This window comes from Pelecanus crispus, chromosome 2, assembly GCF_030463565.1.
Source record: "Pelecanus crispus isolate bPelCri1 chromosome 2, bPelCri1.pri, whole genome shotgun sequence".
In the NCBI taxonomy this organism is placed as follows: Eukaryota; Metazoa; Chordata; class Aves; order Pelecaniformes; family Pelecanidae; genus Pelecanus; species Pelecanus crispus.
This window is the reverse complement of record NC_134644.1, coordinates 123,049,496-123,070,614: the sequence shown is the minus strand read 5'-3', so window position 1 is coordinate 123,070,614 and position 21,119 is coordinate 123,049,496. Positions and strand designations below refer to the sequence as shown.

Below are 21,119 nucleotides of genomic sequence, written 5' to 3'. Positions count from 1 at the left end.
ACAATGAGAGACTTCGGTGGAAGTAGAGTCTGCTTAGCTCTTTCAAGAAAAAAGGTTGAGAGGTCATTTAATTAGGAAGTGTAAGCACCTTGGCAAGAAGAAAGATCCTGAGCAGTATTAAGCAACTAAGTATTCTGGCCTAATCAATAACAGCAACTGAAAGCCAAGAAGTTTACATGGTAAATATGCATTCTTAATTGTACACAGTATTAATTAAGAGGGTGGACTATGTGCTGGAGCAAGCTATCACAGTAGGAGTGGGGTCTCCTTTCTTCCATATCTTCATACCAAGCCCAGGTTCTTTTATTACCATCACATGTTAACCAAATATAATTTTTGACCTAAGTAAAACATAGTGGTCTAGTCCAGGATTTATAGACAAACCAGACTCTGTGAACTCTAGCAGAAGTTTTTAAGGAACTTTGTTAGTTACCTTCCAGTCATCTGAACATTTCTTGCTGACACCAACAGTCTCGTCAAAACTAACAGACGCAGTGTTAGGGTTTTTCACATTCTTCATGCAGCCCCGGAATGGAGGTGTGGATATATTAAAGCTGGATTCAGGGAGCAGAAGGAAAAAGAGTTCAGTAGCCTGGTATTTCAAAGCACACACCAGTACAGTAGCCTGTAAATACTGACAATATAAGAAATAGAAAAACAGAACAAAGAGCAATCTGTCTTGCACGAACATACTTCATGCTGATCAAACCCAATCTTCAGGATACAGTCCAACAAAGATCCCACCATTAGACAAAGATCACAGATTATGATCATGTATTATACACTGGTTATTTTCATATCACATAAGATACCCAATACAGAGTGTGAAAGAAATTGCCTAAGGAAAGAGTTTAGATGGAGTTTCCATACAAAGCCTTTGTATCACAGTCTTTTTATAGTTACTCACCGTTCCCGTAGAGAAGGTGGAATTCCACCTAGGTAATACTTAGTGAAAGGGAAGACTTCTATGTTGGCTTTAATATCAGGACTGACATGAACAGTATTCTTACTTCGGACAAGCACCAAATGAATCTGAAATAGGCGAATAATGAGAATGACTTCATTTACCAGAAACAAAAATAATTTGGCAGATTAAAAGTACTCCCACAGAGCAGGATGCAATGTGAGGTTTTTTCCCCTCCTCTGGTTTACTGGTGCCTTAAATACAGAATAATTGCAGTAATTCAAAGGTACTTTGCGAAATTTGGGCATTTAGCCAAAGTGAATGCCTAAGGAAAATGCTCTACTATCCAAACACAAGGTGAGATTTTATTTTCCTCGGGAAGATTACCCTAAAAATACACTGCACCTAACATTCAGATATTGCCTTCTATTTGCAGTTGAAGATTCAGGAGCTGCTGCCTGATACAAAGGCCAGGTCAGTCAGCTGCTCCCTCCAGCAGACCCTGTGACCTACACTATTCAGCTGGAGATGTAGTAAGGGGAAAAGGGAGAATGAATCAACATTGTAAGCAAAGGTTTTAACAATATCTTTACGATTTCACTCTAGTAGTGCTACAAAACAACCGGAGTGAAGCTAAGTAGACAAGCAACAACAAAAAGACTACAGAAAGTAATGTCTGTAAAGATCAGCCTGGCCTGAAGAAATAAACCCTTAGGTGGTAAAACCACTAATCAAAGTATTAAAATAATGTCAATAATTGCAATGTACACAGCTCTCTCTAAATAAAGCAAAGGTCCGTCAAAGAGTTTTTTTCTTTCGTGGTTTTTCTGTTAAAACTGAACTTGTTTACAGGAAAGCACAACAGTAGAAAGATTAATTTTCACATGTCCAAACTAATCCCCAACAGCTTGATCCCCTCAACACAAAATGAAAACTTCACAACTAAACTTTACAACAAGATGTTTAGTTTCAGCTAATGTGTGTTTTTACAAATAATGATCACTTGATTGTTTAAAATGACATACTTGTTTATATGTTCCGTCATTTACAGTTCCACTGGTTTCTATCTCTTTTGGAGGCTCAGAGCCAACTTTATATCTAAAAACTGTATGTCCATCTTTAATGAGCACACTGATGAACTGGTCCTGCAGTAAAAAAAAAAAAAAAACATCAGCACAATTAAACTGCCAACATTTCATATATATTTCACTGTCATGTGAATAATTTTAATGAAGCTATCTAGTTGTTTCAATAAAGCTTTTGGGGGAAAAGATAACACAAAGCAGAGTAAAACTTACAATAATAACAACCATAATTACTTTAAACTGTTATAAACAGATCTGGTATCAGCTCCAGATGTATTCTCCAAATCTCTAGGGGACTTTTTGTCATTTCAAGATGTCTACTGATGTTTTACAGCATTGAGAAATTATCCAGAGCATGTCACAGTGATTGCAAACATACCTACAATATTATTAGATAAGTAGTATCACTGGTGTTTTGAGCACCTTTACAGGTATAAGTCACCACATCACTTTTAAATTCTTCCTTACTCTGTTATCACCCATATCTAGATTTGGGAAGAATGCACTTCCACTTTTGGAGGATTTCAGTATTTCAAAATTGGTTTGATTCAAATTATATCCTCCCTGCCTGCCCCCAGTTCTGAATTCTCTGCATAGCTTAATGGAGGAGCTACTTGGAATGATTTTTTCCTCAGCCTTGACAAAGTGAGTATTCAGTAGCCATTACAGAATCATAGAATATCTCGAGTTGGAAGGATAATTGAGTCCAGCTCCCTGCTCCTCGCACGACTACCTAAAACTAAACCACATGACATTAAACATACAGCAGAATCTACTAATCTACCACATGGACAAAATTGACACTTTTAAGAAATTTCCTTACAGTTATTACTACATCTAACATGTTCTTGAGTAAGCAAAGTTTTTAAAAATGTTTTTGGACCACAAAACAGACAGAAGCATTCCATGATTTACCCCATTTGCTGCAAAAAACACAATGCCTTCATCTGCAGTAGTCTCAATTGTCTGCTCATAGCGTACTTGGCTGTGGTTATTTGATTCTTTCAGTGTGACACTGGCATAACCAGTGCCTTCAAAATAGCTTTGGTCAGTCTCTTCTTTATACCTGTAATAATTCAATGTCACAGATGTGAATATATGAGAGCAAAAACTATTACCACATGGACTTACTGTCATTATATTTTTAAAAAAGCTTAAGTTAGAGCGTTTGGTACAGGGCTGCTAATAGGGCCAAATTCTGATCTAATCCAACTGAAGAGAAAACCTTCCACTGGCTTCTATTGGATTCACATATGGTCTTGAGAGGAAATCACTAGAGGCTGACATTTTTGCACTAAATGTAATATTTACTTTATAAAGGAACTGAATACATTAGTCCATGAATTGTGTCTGGGTATCGTAACATTTAAATTGTTGGCCAGTGGACTGAGATTGCCATAGACGTGAATCATGCCAACACTGAGGATTTTCTCTAAGAAATGTAGTAATGACCAAGGGTTAGAAAAAAATCACCAGTGTAGCCACAATGGTTATTCTTCTGGATATGAAAAGACAAGAAATTCATCATGATAAAATCACAGAAGTGTTTAACACTTCTGTGTTTATATCATACCTTCTGCAGGGTTGCACTTCAGTGGTATTGAGATTAAACGTCCTCTTGAAGTTGTAAAGGCTGATAATATGCTCATTTAGGTTGTCTAATTCAATGCAGCCTTCATAATGAGGATAGTCTAGGTTACGTGGAGGCTGCAAAATAATGTCATGAAAAGCATTCCATCAACATCAGCTGACAAAATTTTACATTGACATGTAACTGCTAAGACTTACTGCAAATATTAATGACACAGAATATCATAAAATTGTTATATCTTTGTGCATAATATCCAAACCATCTGATACCACCCCAGGAGTACCGCAGCATAACTTAAAGCAGAGCCATATGGATGGATTGGGAATAGTACTTAGCAGGGCTGGACAGGTTTCATGCTGTCCTCAGCAGATGAAATACCATCATGCTCCCTCCTTTGAGTCCTAGCATACTATAAGCCAGGCAGCTTCTGTAGGAAGCCGCATCTCCTTGCACCCTGTCTATTCCTACTGACATGGATAAACTTTTACATAGCCTTTGAAACACTGCTAGTTCCAACCTTTACTTGTAAGAACAACAGAATGATTAACACAGAAATCTCTTTAAAAGACTAAGCAACTCTTTGTACCCTAAAATCTGGTGGGTATCCTCCAACATAAAAGACAACAGTGCTGGGATCAAGATTTAAGAGAGTGTCACTGCCTTCGCTGTGTGCATTCAAAGAGCTTCCATGTGCTCGAGGAAGTGATGTTGCTGCTTTGATGTAATTCAGCTTTGCAAACTGGTAAATCCTAAAACCAAAACAGACAGGCAAAATATCACATCACACTAATAAAAGATGTTCTTAGCAGGTTTTGGAAAAGGCTGTTGTGCACTGTGGATCTCATACCTTTCAAACTTAACTTGATCCATAATGGCTTCCTCAGTTTCACTTTGAGTCACCAATGGCTGCGCATTTATTTCTACATCGCCGTCTCCCAGGTTATAGACACAAGTGAGGTGACCATCTTTCACAGCCATACCAATATAGTCCTTGGAAGCCTAAGAATAGCAAAGCAAATAATCATTAATAAATGATTAATGTTAATGAAGGTAAAATACAGCAGTGCTTCCTCAGAGACATCATCGTACTGTGCATGAGTTGTAAGAAATCCACCCACCTAATGATTAGAATTGTTATTAAGTTTATCAGTTCTGGGAAGAAAAAATTGTAATCTTACATGTTACACTGATTCAATGAATAATATGTTGCACTGAATCAGTGAATATAGTTATAAATTAATTGAAGACTCATGTGTGGCTTTTTATTTTTATAACGATAGTAGCTACAATAATTTTCATGTTTGTAACATCTCACAGTTAAAGCCACAAAAACATGACACCTTTACTAAAAATTAGACTCAACGTCTGTGAAATTAAAAAGATGTTTGGAATAACACTCAGTCAAGGACAACGGTTCCTACTGAGGTGACTGGAAGCAGTCGTTTTCCCAAACAATTCACATTTTATTTCTCCAACATACCATATTTCACAAGTAACAAATAAAATGCTGTCAACAGATACCCTGGCCAGATATTCAGGGGACAAAAAGATGAAATCCAGTGTAGAACAACTACCTTTAAACAGCTTTCTGTGTACGCACAAGACTCACTACAGATACAGCTGCTGTCAGATAACAAGACTTAAAAATACATAGTTAGGAATTGCATGCAGGAAATTTTTGAAAAGTTTGATAGCGCTTGAGCACAAGCAGGTCTGTACTACTCTGCATATTCATAAGAGAAAGAAATGAAGAGCTGAGGGACTGAATTTTAAAACTGAAATGATCACTTTTTTTTTAACCAACAGAGAAGTTCACAGTGACTTAGACTGTGATAAGAGTCAAAGCTCTGAGGCAGGAGATGGGCTGAGTTTGTGCTGACTGCTGCAGAACCTGTCACTTCTGACAAGACTGTATGATGGTATACACGACTGAGAAGTAACTTCCAAGGGAGCAAACCAGCAAAGCATCAAAGGGCAAAGCAGTCAGTCACCCACCAAGTTACTTCGCTGGTAGAGGAATGAACTATTCTTCACAAAACACTTCTGCCACCACATAATGGCAATTATAAAGAAATGGGCCAACAGTAGCTATAAACTTCAGTCAAAATAAATCATCTCCCATCCATTTCTCGAAGCGTGTTGTCTGTTCTAAAAATGAGATTAAATCTCAAAATATACCTACATCTTTATTACCCAGGTACAGTACAAACTTATTTGATGTCTTCTGTGGGGTGTCTGATCTTGTCTGAGGTCTTTGGAGAAAGAAAGAAAGTGAAGTATAGCCTTTCAGATCTCCAAGGTTGCTTGGAGGTCGAACCTCTACACCAGAGCTGCCATTGAACCTCATAGGAATAGCAACCTGTTAAGAAAAACAAAATTCAGCATGTTATAATTATCTGTTGCTACTACTCCTACTTATTTCACTGTTGTGTTTGCAAAGTAATCTATTACATATCCTAGTCATGCTACAGCCATCAATTACTACAGATTTGGTCTCTGATCCTCCCAAACAATATAATTAGGAAACAGACCGGATAATACAGTATTCTCTATTATCAATACTTACCACTTAACACAGCACTTTTTTACTCCAGACATCAATTAATCAACCCTTACCACGCCTCTGTCAAGTAATTGTTACCTTCAATACATGGACAGGGAAGGATGTGCCCTGCAGCTCTGAAAAGCAAGCCTATGAATTATTTAGATGTCTGCATACATATCCTGATGCTTTGCTTAGCTGGACTTGACTGTCTGTTGGAAATTATAATGCACCTCTGATATTATAAGAATTATTGTAAGATTATTGTAAGAAATTTTTTACAATGAGGGTGGTGAAGCACTGGAACAGGTTGCCCAGAGAGGTGGTAGAGGCCCCATCCCTGGCAATATTCAAGGTCAGGTTGGCTGGGGCTCTGAGCAACCTGATCTGGTTAAAGCTGTCCCTGCCCACTGCAGGGGGGCTGGGCTGGATGACCTCTAAAGGTCCCTTCCAACCCAAAGCATTCTATGATTCTATGATTAATAAAGACTTGTCCTATTACAGCTATTTACACCACGGTCAGAGATTCCTCTTATTCATTGTAACTGCAGATTATTTGTGATGACTTCAGGGATGCCTCTCAGGGACCTGAGACCACGCTATCCCTTGAGCAATGACAACAGTTGCTTAAATGGAGAAAGGGCAGCCTAATAAGAAGATGCTAGTAGCCGACTCCTAAACATCTTGGGGCAGTTGGAGACATGAGAGCACAGGGCTACGCAACTTCTTTGACAGTGGCAGTGTTCAATTGGTCATGTGTGGGTGGAGAGCCCTGCCTCTAAGCTTCAGAGCTGACTCTACCCCTGCTGCCAAAGCCACCACAACATAGCTTGGAAGGCAAGAGGCTATTGTACAAATAAGTATTGCAGAGATGCCCTGGGAAAAAAACCCCTGTGGGAGGATGGAACAGGATGCTACTGCATCATTTTTATGTACAAATTATTATGCTTCCCATCATCATAGTTACTTCAAGTGCTGGGTGGTGCTGTTGAATTAAATTTATGTCTGGTCTTTCACAGACATTTTAACAAAATGATTTAGAAAGAGAAGGAGGAACAAAATTATGGCTGTTATGTCCAAACCACTGAGGTCAAGCATGATTGCAATGTTCAGGACAGACCTTATTTGCAGCATCTCTTGCCTGCTGAATCAACTCTCTTATGCGATTCACATTCTCAGAGATGTTGCTTATTGGCATCAGCTGTTGGTTGATATGCTCGATCTTGCTGAACAGATCTGGAAGTTTGCTTGTCAAATTTTTTACTGCAATGAAAGAAAAAAAAGTTATTGATGATGGAATGGAGGAGGAAAACAGATGCAAAAATATGGTATCACTACACGATTATCAGAAAAGCAGTGAGCAGGGTGATGACGGAACTGTTTTTATTAGTCCTGTAATAGTCCTCACTGAAACCAGCAGTTTATACAGACATTATTGTACTCATGGAGTTTGTGGCCAAAGGTATTTGTGGAACCAGACAGAATCAGCACTTCCAAAAATGTAATAGATAAATTCAGGTCCAGAAAAAATATTAAATGGAACAGACAGAGATGTGCTCTCTAACATTATTATCCAGTGACTGGGGATGGTAGGGGAGGATGAGGATAATGCACAGCAGACAGGGGTCAGGCTTATGTGCATTCCCTGAGTAGCATCTCCTGCTGCCACTGTTGGAGAGTGAATACTGGGATAGGCAGATTGCTGGCCTGACCGAGTAGGGCATGTCTTACATTCTTGTGTCAGGGTTGCTTGTCATCACAATTCAGTAGTGAGCCTTACAGTATCTGGGCAGGTTTATTTCAGGAGAAAAGGAGATACTAGGAGAATTTCAACTTTCATTAAAACAGGAAACAATTTTTCATTTCTTGTGATTGCAAAAGAAAAAAAAAAGCCTGAAAGTATTAGCAGACTGCAACCCTATGATGCAGAAGCCAAATAAAAAGAAATCTAGACATATTATTTTTCTAAATATGACTTCTAAGCCGGTCTTGTGACTGCAGGGATGACTTATGACTCTGCAATAACATGCAGGGCTAGCTCTTGTATTTATCTTATTTAAAATGTTTTCTCTCACTTGACTTTATCAGACGAAGTTGCTGAAAAGATGAAAAAAGATGCTGTTTGGGATTGGGATGGTCCCTTATTTTGTATTCAACACTGTCTCTGTGCAATCCATTTCACTTAATTTCAGCTAACAGACATCTAGCCTAAGCTAATTGTCTAGGTCCCTTCTTTAGTCAGTGTAGTAGAAAATCACAGAATCAGAGAGTGGCTGAGGTTGGAAGGTACCTCTAGAGGTCATCTTGTCCAACCCCTGTGCTCAAGCACAGCCATCTAGTGCCAGTTGCCCAGAATTGTATCTAGACGGCTTTTGAGTACCTCCAAGGACAGAGACTCCACAACCTCTCTGGGCAACCTGTGCCAGTGCTCAGTCACCCTCACAGTAAAAAAGTGCTTCCTGATGTTCAGAAGGAACCTCCTGTGTTCCAGCCTTTGCTGCAAGGGCATTTGTTCAACTTGGTGCCCACCAGGACTCCCAGGTCCTTTTCTGCAAAGCTGCTTTCTGACTTGGCTGCCCCCCAGCATATACAGGTGCATGGTGTTGTTTCTCCTCAGGTGCAGGACTTCTTTTTGCTGAACTTCATGAGGTTCCTGTCAGCCCACTTTTGCAGCCTGTTGAGGTCCCTCTGGATGGCAGTATGACGCTCTGCTGTATGAGCCACTCCTGGATTTCTGTCATCAGCAAACTTGCTGAGGGTATGCTCTGCCCCATCATCCAGATCATGAATGAAGATGTTAAATGGGATCAGACCCAGTACTGAACCCTGGGGTACCCTGCTGTTCACTGGCCTCCAAGTCTTTAGAGACTAGTCATTGTATCAGCTTTTAACGCATACGACAGGATGGCCTGAATCACCTTCTGCTGTACCCATCCCTTTCCACTGGCAATAAAGGAAGCTCAGAATACTAGCTTAGGCTAGGTGCCTAACTTTTTGATGACTAGAATTTCTGCTGCAAAACTGACTGTGTTCACCAACAGTGACTTTGCAGGTCTCAGATAGCACCTGCAACAGCAAATACAACACCTACCTGAATTGTTTGCCTCCATCAATGCTTTACTGAAGCCAGCACTCTGTGTGCTTCCATAGGTACTCTTCATTTTTTCCACATCTCCTTGAATTGGGCGCAGGTCATCCAATACTTTAGTTGTGACTTCTTTGGCACTTTTTACCGTGTTGTTTGCACTGATGATGATGCTGTTGATGTCATCTGAAACACACACAAATGCATGTGCGGATTCTTACAGTAATAGATGAAAGAGGCAAAACAGAAGTGATCAGTAAGTAACTGACCTCTATTTATCCCACTGAGATTATTTTGAAGAGTGACAAGATCACTTTGCAGTGTATTCTTCTTTCCATCAGTGACATCAAGTCTTTGCTTTATGTCTTCAAGAGTTGGACCAATAGCTGCAAAACAGTGAATGTCCTGTATGAATTTTAAACAGAAATACCACCTCGTCTGTTGGACAGGGGGTGTGGCAGCACCAGTCTGCACTCTTACACAGCTCATGTTGCCAGTGAGCATTGAATGATCATTACACTGCAAAACAAGTACAAGGCTAAGGATTTGCTGGACAGGAGTACTGCAAAGGTGTATAGCATAGCAGAGGCATGAAATCCACGTTCTCGCCTTTTTGCCATTGGAAATACCCATCACAAGATGTCCCATTGTAATGGAACTAGCATCTTCTGGTTAAATATGTGCTTCAGAGCTTTGATGAACTGTGAAAATTCATGGTTCAATGAAAGCTTGTCATGCTGTGCCAACATTTGTACTATCACTTTCTTTCTCAGTACCTTGCAATGTCCTTTGAGTCCCCTGTGCCTGATTCAAGAGCATACTGCTCTCGCTTTTTAAGGTTGCAGCTTTTCCTGACAGGTCTTCTCTCTTCACAGTCTGGTAATAGAAGCACATATTGTAAGACTGCTTTAACAATTATACTAAAATTGAAAGACTAAAAGAGATAGCCCAATCCAGTTTAAAAAAACAACTATACAAGGGCAGAGATTTCATGTGAAGAACACCACCTTAAATAAAAATTATGAAGATTAATTTAATCATAATACAGCCTTGGTCTTTAGCAAAATTTTGATAGATTTTGGGGCATTTGGAAGAAATTACTAGCGCACAGCTGTTAGATACTACTCCTCTGCTGAAGAGCTTGTGGGTATTACTACTGAAAAGTAAAAGAGAATACCTGAAATCACCTTCAGTGATTACTGGGCTTACCTTATGCAGATCTCTTTATTTTGCACTGAAAGGAACAGTTAGTATTCATATGGACAGCCTCATTGGAAAGGCAGTAACTAGCCTGTTTAGTGCTGAACCAAGACTAATTCATGAACGTGCAGAATATCAGCTCATATAATGGCCACAGACAAATAAGGCATGCCAAGACACACAGGTCTTTCTTTGGTGCCTCTCTGAGAGTTAAAAAAAAAATCTAGTTGTAACAAGTTTACCATCATTTGGCCACTTCTGGGTACTTACCGATAAAGCTGAGTCAGCTGCCTTCCCAGCTTTGTTGGCTGCTTCCTCTGCCGCTTTGATGGCATTAATAATATTGTCATAGGCAGTAGAAGCTTCCACAGCACAGCCTACCAACTCGTCCTTCCTGGCACTGTTCTTTATTCTGTGGGAAACAGGGTGAAAAATGCAGCCTTCTGCAAAGACTGTGGCCTATGAGAAGTATTCTGGATCCACCAGAACTCAGTATTTTCTAGTTAATGCCAATACAGAAAATGTTTTTCAGTTAGATCTGTAATTTCATTCTGCAAAAATATCAAACTTAGAGGCAGACCAATATGAAAAGATTCTTCAGAAGATGTGATAAGTTCAGGTGCTTGGAAAAGGACAACCCGGGGTCTCCAAAGCAGTCTTTAAATGATTAAGATCATGAGAATTCACTAAGGCACAAGGTCAGTAAGCCACCTCCATCACAGGCCCCAAATACACTTCAGTTCAGAGAACTGCAGCTTCCAGATAATCTCTGGCTGCTTCAGCATCCTACAGGAGCAGCAGATGGAGCGCAGGATGGAGCAACTACACGACCCTTGAGCTCTTCCCCAAGAACAAGCACAGCAGCTCTGGAATCAGAAACAACAGACAAAATCTCTTGTACCCACTCCCCATGAGCTATGCAGCTGCCCAGTATTAGCTGCCTTGTATTTGTGAGAAGAGTGTCTCCTTAATTGAAAAAAATCACACGGAAATCTAACAAAAAGTTAATGTTTTTTTTTTTTTTTAAAACCAAGAATTTTCCAGCTGAATTAGGTAATTTGGAATTTAACTTTTGAGAGTTTCTAGTTGGTGTAATGACAAAATGCAAACCATTTGCACAGGCAAAAATAAATCAGGGTTTCACTTTTTTCATTTTGTCCTGATGTGCCATAGAAGGCCTCCAAAACCTCACTCATAATTCCAAGGTAAAGTACAAGTAATGGAGAGAGAAACACTTGATTCATAGCAAGTTTCTCATCTTTCTAGAAGATTCCTCGAAGGATGAGAAAACTATAGGAATTCTTTTTCTCACTAATGCTAAAGAGGCATGGCTGAAGACTCTGCCAAGACAACATTTCTTCCAGTTATCTGCCCCAATTCATTGATATCACAAAGGTATCCCTGAGTATGAGTACAGGAAATAACACTACAAAAATATATTCTAAACATCTTCCCACTCTGTACATGAGGATTTTCTAATGAAGCGTTAATGCAGTAATATAAAGCCATATTATGGGAGTCTCCACTTCTGGGGGAAAAAAAAACCCAGGAAAAATACAGGAAGACCTGGTTTGTGGGGAAAAAAAGGAAAAGAAAACATCTGTACATCATGAAGAAGCAGAAAAAGACAAACCAAATTTCTTTCTAACTTTGCAAATGGTCATTAACCAATGAAGTTACAGACAGAGCATTGCAACCATGGATGTTATGTACAAAAACTGCTCATTTCAAGGAATAGCAACATACTCTTCCAGTTGTTTTGCCAAGTCTTGCAAAGATTTGGCATGTTCCTCAGCCCTCACCACCAACGGTTCTTTGCTTGCTGATAAGGAGTGATTTGTCAGCTTTTCATTCATATCCTTCCTCGCTCCATCCAGCTGAGCAGCCAGGCTTTCATATTCCTACGGGTTTATAAGGATAAAATTTTATTTGTATTCATACATGTTTGATTTTGTCCTTGTCTCCTTCAGTGTTACATGTACCTTGCACCTGAGGAGACCAAAGGGAAAACCATTCCCTTCCAACTTATTCTGGAAACAACTGCTAGTCATTACATTATGCTTCTAGACCCATTACGTAAAAACAAACCCTGCTGTACTGAGTCAGACCAAAGGCCCTTCTAGCCCAGCATACTGTCTCTGACAGTGGCTGAAACCAATTTCCTAGAAAGAAATACAAGAATAGCACAATAATTTACGGTATTTCTCACAGATATTCTCCCAAATACAGATATCTGCAGTTCAGTGTCTTCCTCGGACACATCACCACCTTCAATAAGCTTCTCTTACCAAAACCTGTGCAGGCAGGCTCCTCTTGCATGTAGGAGGGGCTGTGAGATTCTTCCCTTTTTGGGAGGCTCAGATAAGCCTCGTGTCCTAGCCACTGAGCTATGCTACCCATTACAGTGACAGCAAGATTTTGGGGTTTTTAACCTTAACTTAAGAAGGTTAACTATACCTCTTTGCTCTTCTGCAATAATCTGAGTACACTGTTAGCTTGCGTCAGGGAAGATCGGGCAGAGCTCAGAATATCCAAGATACTCTTCTGTTGTACATTTGTCTCCTCAATCCGTTTCTGAGGGAAGGTTGAAAAACATGTGATTGGGTTAAAAATGAGAGCCAGGGAAAACCACATCTGCTTAATCTAGCTTGCAGTAGTATTTACCAAAGGTACTATAGCTGAGTTAATCAGATGCCTATAGTGTTTAGGGACTAATGCTATCCTAGTGAGTAGAAGAGAGAAGACTCAGGAGTCTGCAGTACTAGAGCATACAGCTGGGCAGCAGGCTACTGTAGTTCAGTTATTAGAGCTCAGACAAAGTAAAAGTAGTGTGGGTCAGTTGAGATGAACTGCCAGGACAGACCATCCAAGTGTCTGATCTCTCAAACCTGGAAACTTCAAATCTGGAAACTTTAAAACCAGCTCCCTGGTAACTACCCTGAACTTTTCTGTTCTCTCAAAGGCAGAAGTAAAATGATTATACTATCCCTTCATCTGGCAATGTCACCAGAAAGGGGCTGTGAAACCTGCCCCCCTTATCCTCTTGAAAGCTCTGGGGGGAAAATGAATGAAGCTCCTTGGTCTGGAGCAGCCCTGTGACAATCCAAAGCATAGCTCTACGGTAACGCACACCACAAACACAGCCAGACAAGTGGTGTTGCAGGTAAGGATGTGTTAGCTCTCTTCAGTTGGGTTTCTATCATTGTAACGTGTCCAATCTCTCTCTACCAGAGAATTGTATCAGGAGAGTTACAATTTGTACAGATGGATCCATCTTTTAACACAACTGTGCATACTTATGTGGCACATGTATTGTACAGTCCATGCACATAAAGGTACGATTAAATATTGAAAAGGACAGTTGAATGTAGAAGTTCTTTTTTCAAGCAGTGTTAGCGAACTGGATGGACGTCAGTGTGCTAAAACAGTGATCCATTTCAGCAAAACTGCAATTAATTTGAAAGAATGGGTCCTGCAGCACACCCTTATTTCTTGTACTATTTCACCAGCTCTAAAAATCAAGCACTGCTCAGGAATGACAGCTGTTTCTTGTCACCTTTCTGATGAGACCTCAGAAGCAGTTCTGTAGAATATTAACCCCAAATAATTTAACAGTATTGCACATGTAAATGCTCCCATCTTTCCTGGCTGTTAAGGCCAAATACTTGAAGGAACTTACTACGAAAAGTACATCAGCATCAGGAATCTGATCTAGAATAGGAAACAAAAAGGCTGGTGGCAGCTGAAGAGAAGGGCTAGGCAGAGAATCTCCTTCCTTATAGCTCTCATCAGAGCTATATCTTGGTCACATAAAGAGGCCACAAGTGGGAGTGGACTACATTTATACCTGTCCATACATACATCAAAAGATGGAAAGAGACCTTGGAGAAAATCTAAATAATTAGTGCTGCTTGGCTTTGCAAGGTCAAAAACAGCAATCAAAAGCACTTCGTATCTCCTAAGGTTTAACTTTCTTCTCCCGAACCCCGACATTACCTTAATGTCTTCCAACAGAACTCCATTATCTCTGCTTAAGTTTTCAGCCTGCTTGATTTGTGCTGTCGCCTCATTGAGAGCTTCACGAAGGTCAGTGATTTTGGATTCATATTCATTCAATGAATCCCTCACAATTTTAATAAGCCCATTATTTTCTTGGTGGTACTTTTGTAGTGCATTCTTAATACGTGCCAGTACTGCAGATCGGGACCAGAAAGAAAAGTTTTGTTCAGAGAAGGAAACCAGAACAAACTTCCTTCAAAAGGAAGGAATCTTTGACAATTAGGATAAGAAAGCTGTGGTTGTGTGAAATACTGAGCATCTTTTACAGCCCTTATTTCAGTGTTACTACAGCAGAGACGCTATTCAGCATCTCACTGGATCAAATCTACTCGCAAGTTTGCTGCTGCAGACACAGAGCACAGTAAAACATTTATTTGGCTATTTCTAAATTAAGTAAGGATGAAGATGATCTGCAAATACTGAATCTTTTTTCTTTTTTTTATATGGAACTAACACAATTTCATCAACAATTTCATCTACAATGTAGACATCTACATCTACGCTAGTCATCAAAGCTTCCTCTGTAATCAATGGAGAGATATGGGCACATTTAATCTCAAAGAAGGTAGAAATATAAAAGAGGTCAAATGAATCACACTCTTAAGAGTGCCCATTTCACTGCCTACAAGATAGGATACAGAAGAGTTATTCAAAGGGAGGTATCAAAGTCCAAAGTTAGGGGAAATTAGTTTAATTCGTAAGGTCTTTCACATTTCTCAACTATGCCCCTGGTTAGGAGATAAGCCTGTGACTTTGCTGTTCTTGCTGTCTCTAATGTCTGGAACCAGGGTTCTGAATGTCCCAGTCACATGCAGAGAACGTAAAAGGGAGTGTAACTAGTGCAACTAGAACTTCTGAACTTCCTTATCCTTGTATGATCTGGCCCTTGGACTAGTGTAGCAGTTTCTCAAAATCTCTTGTTAAATTACGTGTGTAATCCTCTAAAATAGCTGCATTTGCCATAGCCTATATATTATAATAGAGCCAAGTGCTGCATAGTATTATTATGATTGGCTATGTCTTTATTTTACTGAGATTCATCTAGTTATTAAAGAGCTATTAAAGAGTTATTAAAGTTATTTTCCCCAGCTCAACTCAGTTTTTTCCATAACAAACTAAAAATGCCTTTAAATCCCCTCCTAACTACCACTTTCTTGTTGACTAATGACCACTACAGATCCCAGGGATACATTGCAAAATGCCCCTCCCTGCACTCCATCCCAAACAATCAATAATGCTTCAGATTTAAGATTGATCTTTCTAGAGAGTAAGAAGCTGAGAGAACAATCCCTTACACAGCTGAGCTTCTGTTCTCTCCTTCTCTGCTTCTGCTTGAAGTTGGCCAAAGTTGCGTTTTCGCATCTCTGTCATCATGCGTTGAGCTTCGGCCAGTTCTTTGGCAGCATCTCCCAAGGGCAAGTTGTTACCTTCTGCATTTGTACCAGCTATTTGTTCCAAGAGCACTGAAAAAAAGTACTGTCAAAGTCAAAGAGAGGATGCACTTAAGCCTATGCAAAAGACACAAATGAGAGGCCCGGTCTCTCTTCTGAAAAAGGCATGCCTATTCCTGAATTCCTTAATGAAGCAGATCCATTTTGCATTAATTGTATTAAGCTGAAAGTATCCTATGTCACACAACCAGGGCTAGTAAGGTGGCATCGGGCTTGAAGTTTGTCCCAAATGACCAAGTTCACAGCAAAAATTTTAAGCTTCTAACTTAGAAAAGCCTGTGACAGCAACCCAGACTAAAGTCACACTAAAGTCAGGATAGTCAATTTGCCCTAAATGTCCCTGTGTAAAGCTTCTCTGTCCCCGTTCACTATACAGGGAAGATAGGCTCCTAAACTAACATTATATATTAGATTTCTAATAGGAAGAGTGAATTCCACAGCTATGTCTAAATTCTGATTCATGAAGTTGTTTTCTAAGAAAACCTCTCATGCTTAATTAAGCATACTGGAAACAAACTGAAAAGATTCCATAAAACAAAACATGTTATGGAGCTAGAAACTATTTTTACCTTGTATATTGTTGACAACTATTTGTATTCGCGAAACCAAATCCTTTCCTTTCTGATGAGTTTGGCCAAAATTATTAAATAATATCTCAGCTGCTTTGTAGTTCATTTCAGCCTAGCAAGGGAAAAAACTGATTAGATTAAAAATATCTGGATACAGCATGCCAACATGTAGTCAAGAGATGTGTATTTTTAAATTGATTTGGTAAGTCACCTTTTCCTGGAGAGCATTTATTTCATAATTTAGGTTACTGAATTCTGTCTCCAACTCATCTGCCTTTGAACCCTGATTATGAACAACAGAACGGTAATTGTTCAATAAGACCTGAAAAGAAAGAAAAAAAAAATCCAATAAATCACCCATACAGAGGAGACAAAAAGCAAAAAATCACTGGGTTAGATCTTTACCCAAGGTAAATAAAAGCAGCATTACTGACACGAAGGCTGACCAATTGCTGCCCAAAACCTGGGCTTTTTTATCTGTGAGTATAACAACTGCTATTCCGACCAAAGAAAAGATTTTTTGGATGAATTTTGGTATTGGCAATTGGAATGTTGGGGTTTGTTGGTAATGCAGAGACATGAAGTGCTGGAAAAAGTGCTATAGGGAAACCTCAGAGATATAGCTTTCAACGTGAGCAGGCCTCAGAAAAAGCAGATACTGATTCTCTTTCAGAGCATGACATGGAAACAATGGCTGTCTTATAACAGGTGAAGCCCAGTGCTATCAGCATCTGGTATTTGAAATAAAAAGTTGATGTACGTTTCCTTGCAAGCTGACAAAAAGATGGCATAAGTTCCCAGGTTCAGCTCTTACCCACTTAATCTGAAATCCACTTTTCTGTTTATGTGTGCCTACCTTTAAGTCCTTGATGCGTGTTTCCAGACGTCTCATCTGCTCCAGTGTGTGGGTACTCGTATGGACATTTTGCAGCCGAGACTTAATCAGCTGAAGCTCATCACCTATTGTGCTCAAATCCTTCAGCAGTGTAATTACACAGCTATCGCAAGCTGGAGGGAGCATGAACAAAGGGAAACAACACATATTACTGATATTTGGTGCAAAGAACATTTCACTGAGTACATTAATAAATGAGGTGCAATGGGAACGCTTTGATGCTTGTCACTTGGTGCCACCTGAAGAACAAAGGCAACAACAAAGCCCACAGTATTAAGGAGAGTGACCAAAGCCAGAAGTAAGGAGGAGGCCCCATTTACATCTGGCTAGCTAACCACCTCTTTTATCATTTTTCCAAGTGTTTGGTTGAATGTTTGCTTTGAAAAGATTCATTACAGAGCACCTCCAGTCCTTTTTAAACTCTGACACCCTTAAAAGAGTCATCAGTATGTATCCAAAGCCAGCAGAAGGCAGTCTAAGTGCAGTTCTATTTTACTACTTACAGTCACAATCTTCATTGGGATCCACATCTTTTGGTTCATTATTGAAACATTCTGAAATCACAAGACTGTCATCAGTAACCAAAGTTTTTTTATGGAAATACTACTATTGCATTTTTGCCCTCACTTTTTGTGGTTGGCAGCCATTAAAACATAGTGCTGCCCTTTCATAAACCCATACCCACTGTGAACAAGCTGAAATGCCCAGAAGGCCTGAGGATGCCAAAACATTCAGCTCTCATTTATGCCTTGCTGAGATCAACACCTTTTTCATCCCTCCAAGAAAACTGACTGTAACCCTCCCCCAATATATGCTACTTGGGTAGCAGCAGGAGGCTCTCACATCAAGCATGCTGAATGTCTTGCTAGAATTTGCCTAGAGTAACACCACCGGGATTAGAGCCAAGACTATATTGTTAAAGCATTTTACCCAGGACATCGGTTCAAACCCCTTTATCTGCTTTAGCATCCACGTTCAAACCACAGATTCTGATTCCCTAAAGGATGTCTTACCCACAAGGAACTGAGAAATGTTTTTGGCCTTCCTTCATACCTGTCACTGCTTGCAAGATTAAGGGATTAATCAAGCTTGAGAGAAATCCACAGTGTATGCATGGAAGGAGGCACTGTATGTAACCCAAGGCATGGGGCTCGGACCACAGATACAGGTGGTATATAACAAACATTACCCTCAGACTTTCCAACAAGCTAGCAGAAGTGACTGCCTGTCCAGTGTGCTGTTTTGTTTTGTTTGTTTGTTTGTTTTACAAACCCCATTATAAGAAGCTTAACACTCTCCAGGTGCATGTGGGATTGTAAGATCCTGGGATCCTAACTTCTAGGAGGCAGGAGAGGAACTGGCTCCTAAAAATGCCCTCATATAGGACAGGAATCTCCCTGTCTTCATGCCCAAGTCCCTTTTACAGACTTGGTCCTACTGCCAAGCTCTCATCTCCTCTTGAAAATTAAAAGGGATGTGCATGTCTTTTACTCCAAAGGAAAAGGATGCAGTTGGGGTATAGGCTGCTGCTGGCAAGCGTCAAAACCAGCTTGCAACTCTGAGATGTTACAGTGATAAAACTGGACCTGAACTTTAACAGCAGCATGAAACAGCCTGGAACAAACTGCCTAGCTGTGCCATTTCCTTTGGTCCTTGCACATTAAGTCATCAGGAAGTAAAATGGGATTGGTAGTGAGCGCTGCTGCCAAAAGGAGACAAATCACAAAGAATATATTTGTAAGAGAACTAAGGAAATTATTCCAAAATTCAAATACCCATGCAGTTCTGCTGTTGTGTAATGCAGCTAACACCAGGCACATTTCAGCTGTCACTGTGAGGTACCAATTAAATAAAACTATTATTACAGCTTGTGCACAAACAACATCAGCCAAGAAATGGTGAAATGAAAAAGTCTGGCCAAGTGCCGAACATCACGCACAAGAAACCTGCTAGAACATGCTGTGCTAATGATCACAGAGGGTTTTATTCCTAATGCAGATAAAGAGACAGCTGATGAGACTATATAGTTGGAGACAAACTGAAAACAAACTGGCTTGTTGAATTTTGGCCTATGGTTTAGTTTGCCTTAGCAAACTCTTGCCTCAAAAAGAAAGGAATGACAAAACATCAAACACTGCTTGGATCTGTTCCACACAAGGTATAAATATAATAAAGATGTATTACTTCAGTGATGAAATATGAAATGAGAACTAGCTATTGAAAAATTGCACCAGCTGCCAAGTGCAGTTCACCCCACTTGCTGGTTGTCTAATTTCTGTGACCAAGGAAAGATAAGGTGATCCCTGGCAGTCATTTGAATGCAGTATGAAGAGCAGTGAAGGGAAATGAAGAGCATGGAAATACTAGGAGCTATTAGTTTGACACTTTACTAACATCTGAGGAGGAAAAGCTGCCTACAGGGAAAGAGAAGTGTAATTTTATTGGGGAATGAAAATATGGGAGAATCAAGGTCTTTTTCAGGAGCAGCAGTCTATGTGTTTCTGAATAGAAATGAGTATCCCAAGGGATTGAAGTGAATTGAGGTAAAGACTGAGGAATGTAGGCTCAGGCCCTTCACTTCAGAATTATAAGAGATAAAGCAAACATATGTCAGCAGCTTAACAGTCTTATAAGAGCTTACTAGTAGTGTAGTACATGTGTGACTAATACTGGGAATATCAAGGGTGTCTTGGCAGAATGGTGTATAGCAGGATTTATAAAACAGCCTCCTGACTCAGGTCCTAACTTCCACTGTAAACACAGTTAGCTTGGACACCTAAGATGGCAGTGCCTGATGCAGATTCTGAAGATGTCACTGGTCTGTCCCAAATACATTTTAAAAAGGCATATTGAGACTGCTCAGTTTCATAAGCCCATAACACAGGCTGGCAGGCTATGATTTAACCATGTCAGAAGACGAACCATAATGCATTTAAAAACATACCCGTGGAACAGAAAAACCAAATCAAATTGATAGTATTTATGAAGGGAAATACATGATGAAATGGCTTACAAGGGTGAACTCGACTACTCAGGACAGCCCTTGTATCACCATGGTGTTACGTTTTAGGAAACCTTACTTTTTGTTAAAAATGGTCTGCATTTCCTGTAACTCTACATCTTTCCTTCAGTTCAGCTAATCTAAGTACCTTCCTTCTGTGCTTCCCAGAGAGAAAACAATGCTCCCTTCCATGTTCATAGGCCCTCACGTACCTCCAGTCAGGCGGTCGCAGCTAGCCAGCTGACCATTATTATTACAATGACATTTCTGACAGTAGCCTCCATATTTTTGTGGATTTCCAAAATATCCTGGAGCACAGCTAGATAAAGAGATACAAATAATTTTCATTAAGTATTTGAAGCTACGTTTGTGAAATATACTTTCCCTTGACAAAAAAATCCCAGTTATTCTCCTGAAGAAACTTTCAAGAACTTTTGATTTCATGTCTTGACTTAGACAAAAAGGGTGTATTTTTGGTTTACAGTATCCTCTGCACTATGCTAAAAATATCTTTCCAAGTACTGCAGAAATTTTTTCTAAAAATAAAAGAACTCCCACAATGCTCGTATAGGAATAATTCACTTAATCTGAAAAAACACAATGCACACAGATACATACATACATATGTAGAGAATTTGACAAGCTTAACCCAGCAAACCACACCATTCTGGTCTGTGATCCCACCAGAAAACACATATTGAGGAGGATCACACTGCAAGCACATGTTGAGATTTCAA

The 21,119-nt window shown here is 39.7% G+C and overlaps 1 protein-coding gene across 1 annotated transcript in view; it reads right to left on the bottom strand.

Moving 5' to 3' along the window:
• LAMA3 (laminin subunit alpha 3) overlaps positions 1-21,119 on the bottom strand; it is a 124,112-nt gene that overhangs the window by 9,707 nt on the left and 93,286 nt on the right. Inside the window, exons 45-66 of the mRNA XM_075706040.1 lie at positions 20,595-20,701; positions 17,885-17,935; positions 17,343-17,494; positions 16,698-16,808; positions 16,487-16,598; positions 15,762-15,929; positions 14,404-14,600; positions 12,865-12,981; positions 12,154-12,308; positions 10,678-10,819; positions 9,984-10,083; positions 9,477-9,593; positions 9,214-9,393; positions 7,243-7,385; positions 5,763-5,939; positions 4,428-4,579; positions 4,167-4,329; positions 3,563-3,696; positions 2,905-3,055; positions 1,930-2,049; positions 908-1,032; positions 434-554 (exon numbers count right to left, since the gene is read on the bottom strand). Coding sequence (XP_075562155.1) covers positions 434-554; positions 908-1,032; positions 1,930-2,049; positions 2,905-3,055; positions 3,563-3,696; positions 4,167-4,329; positions 4,428-4,579; positions 5,763-5,939; positions 7,243-7,385; positions 9,214-9,393; positions 9,477-9,593; positions 9,984-10,083; positions 10,678-10,819; positions 12,154-12,308; positions 12,865-12,981; positions 14,404-14,600; positions 15,762-15,929; positions 16,487-16,598; positions 16,698-16,808; positions 17,343-17,494; positions 17,885-17,935; positions 20,595-20,701 — 2,995 coding nt within the window. The remainder of the gene's footprint in view (positions 1-433; positions 555-907; positions 1,033-1,929; positions 2,050-2,904; positions 3,056-3,562; positions 3,697-4,166; positions 4,330-4,427; positions 4,580-5,762; positions 5,940-7,242; positions 7,386-9,213; positions 9,394-9,476; positions 9,594-9,983; positions 10,084-10,677; positions 10,820-12,153; positions 12,309-12,864; positions 12,982-14,403; positions 14,601-15,761; positions 15,930-16,486; positions 16,599-16,697; positions 16,809-17,342; positions 17,495-17,884; positions 17,936-20,594; positions 20,702-21,119) is intronic.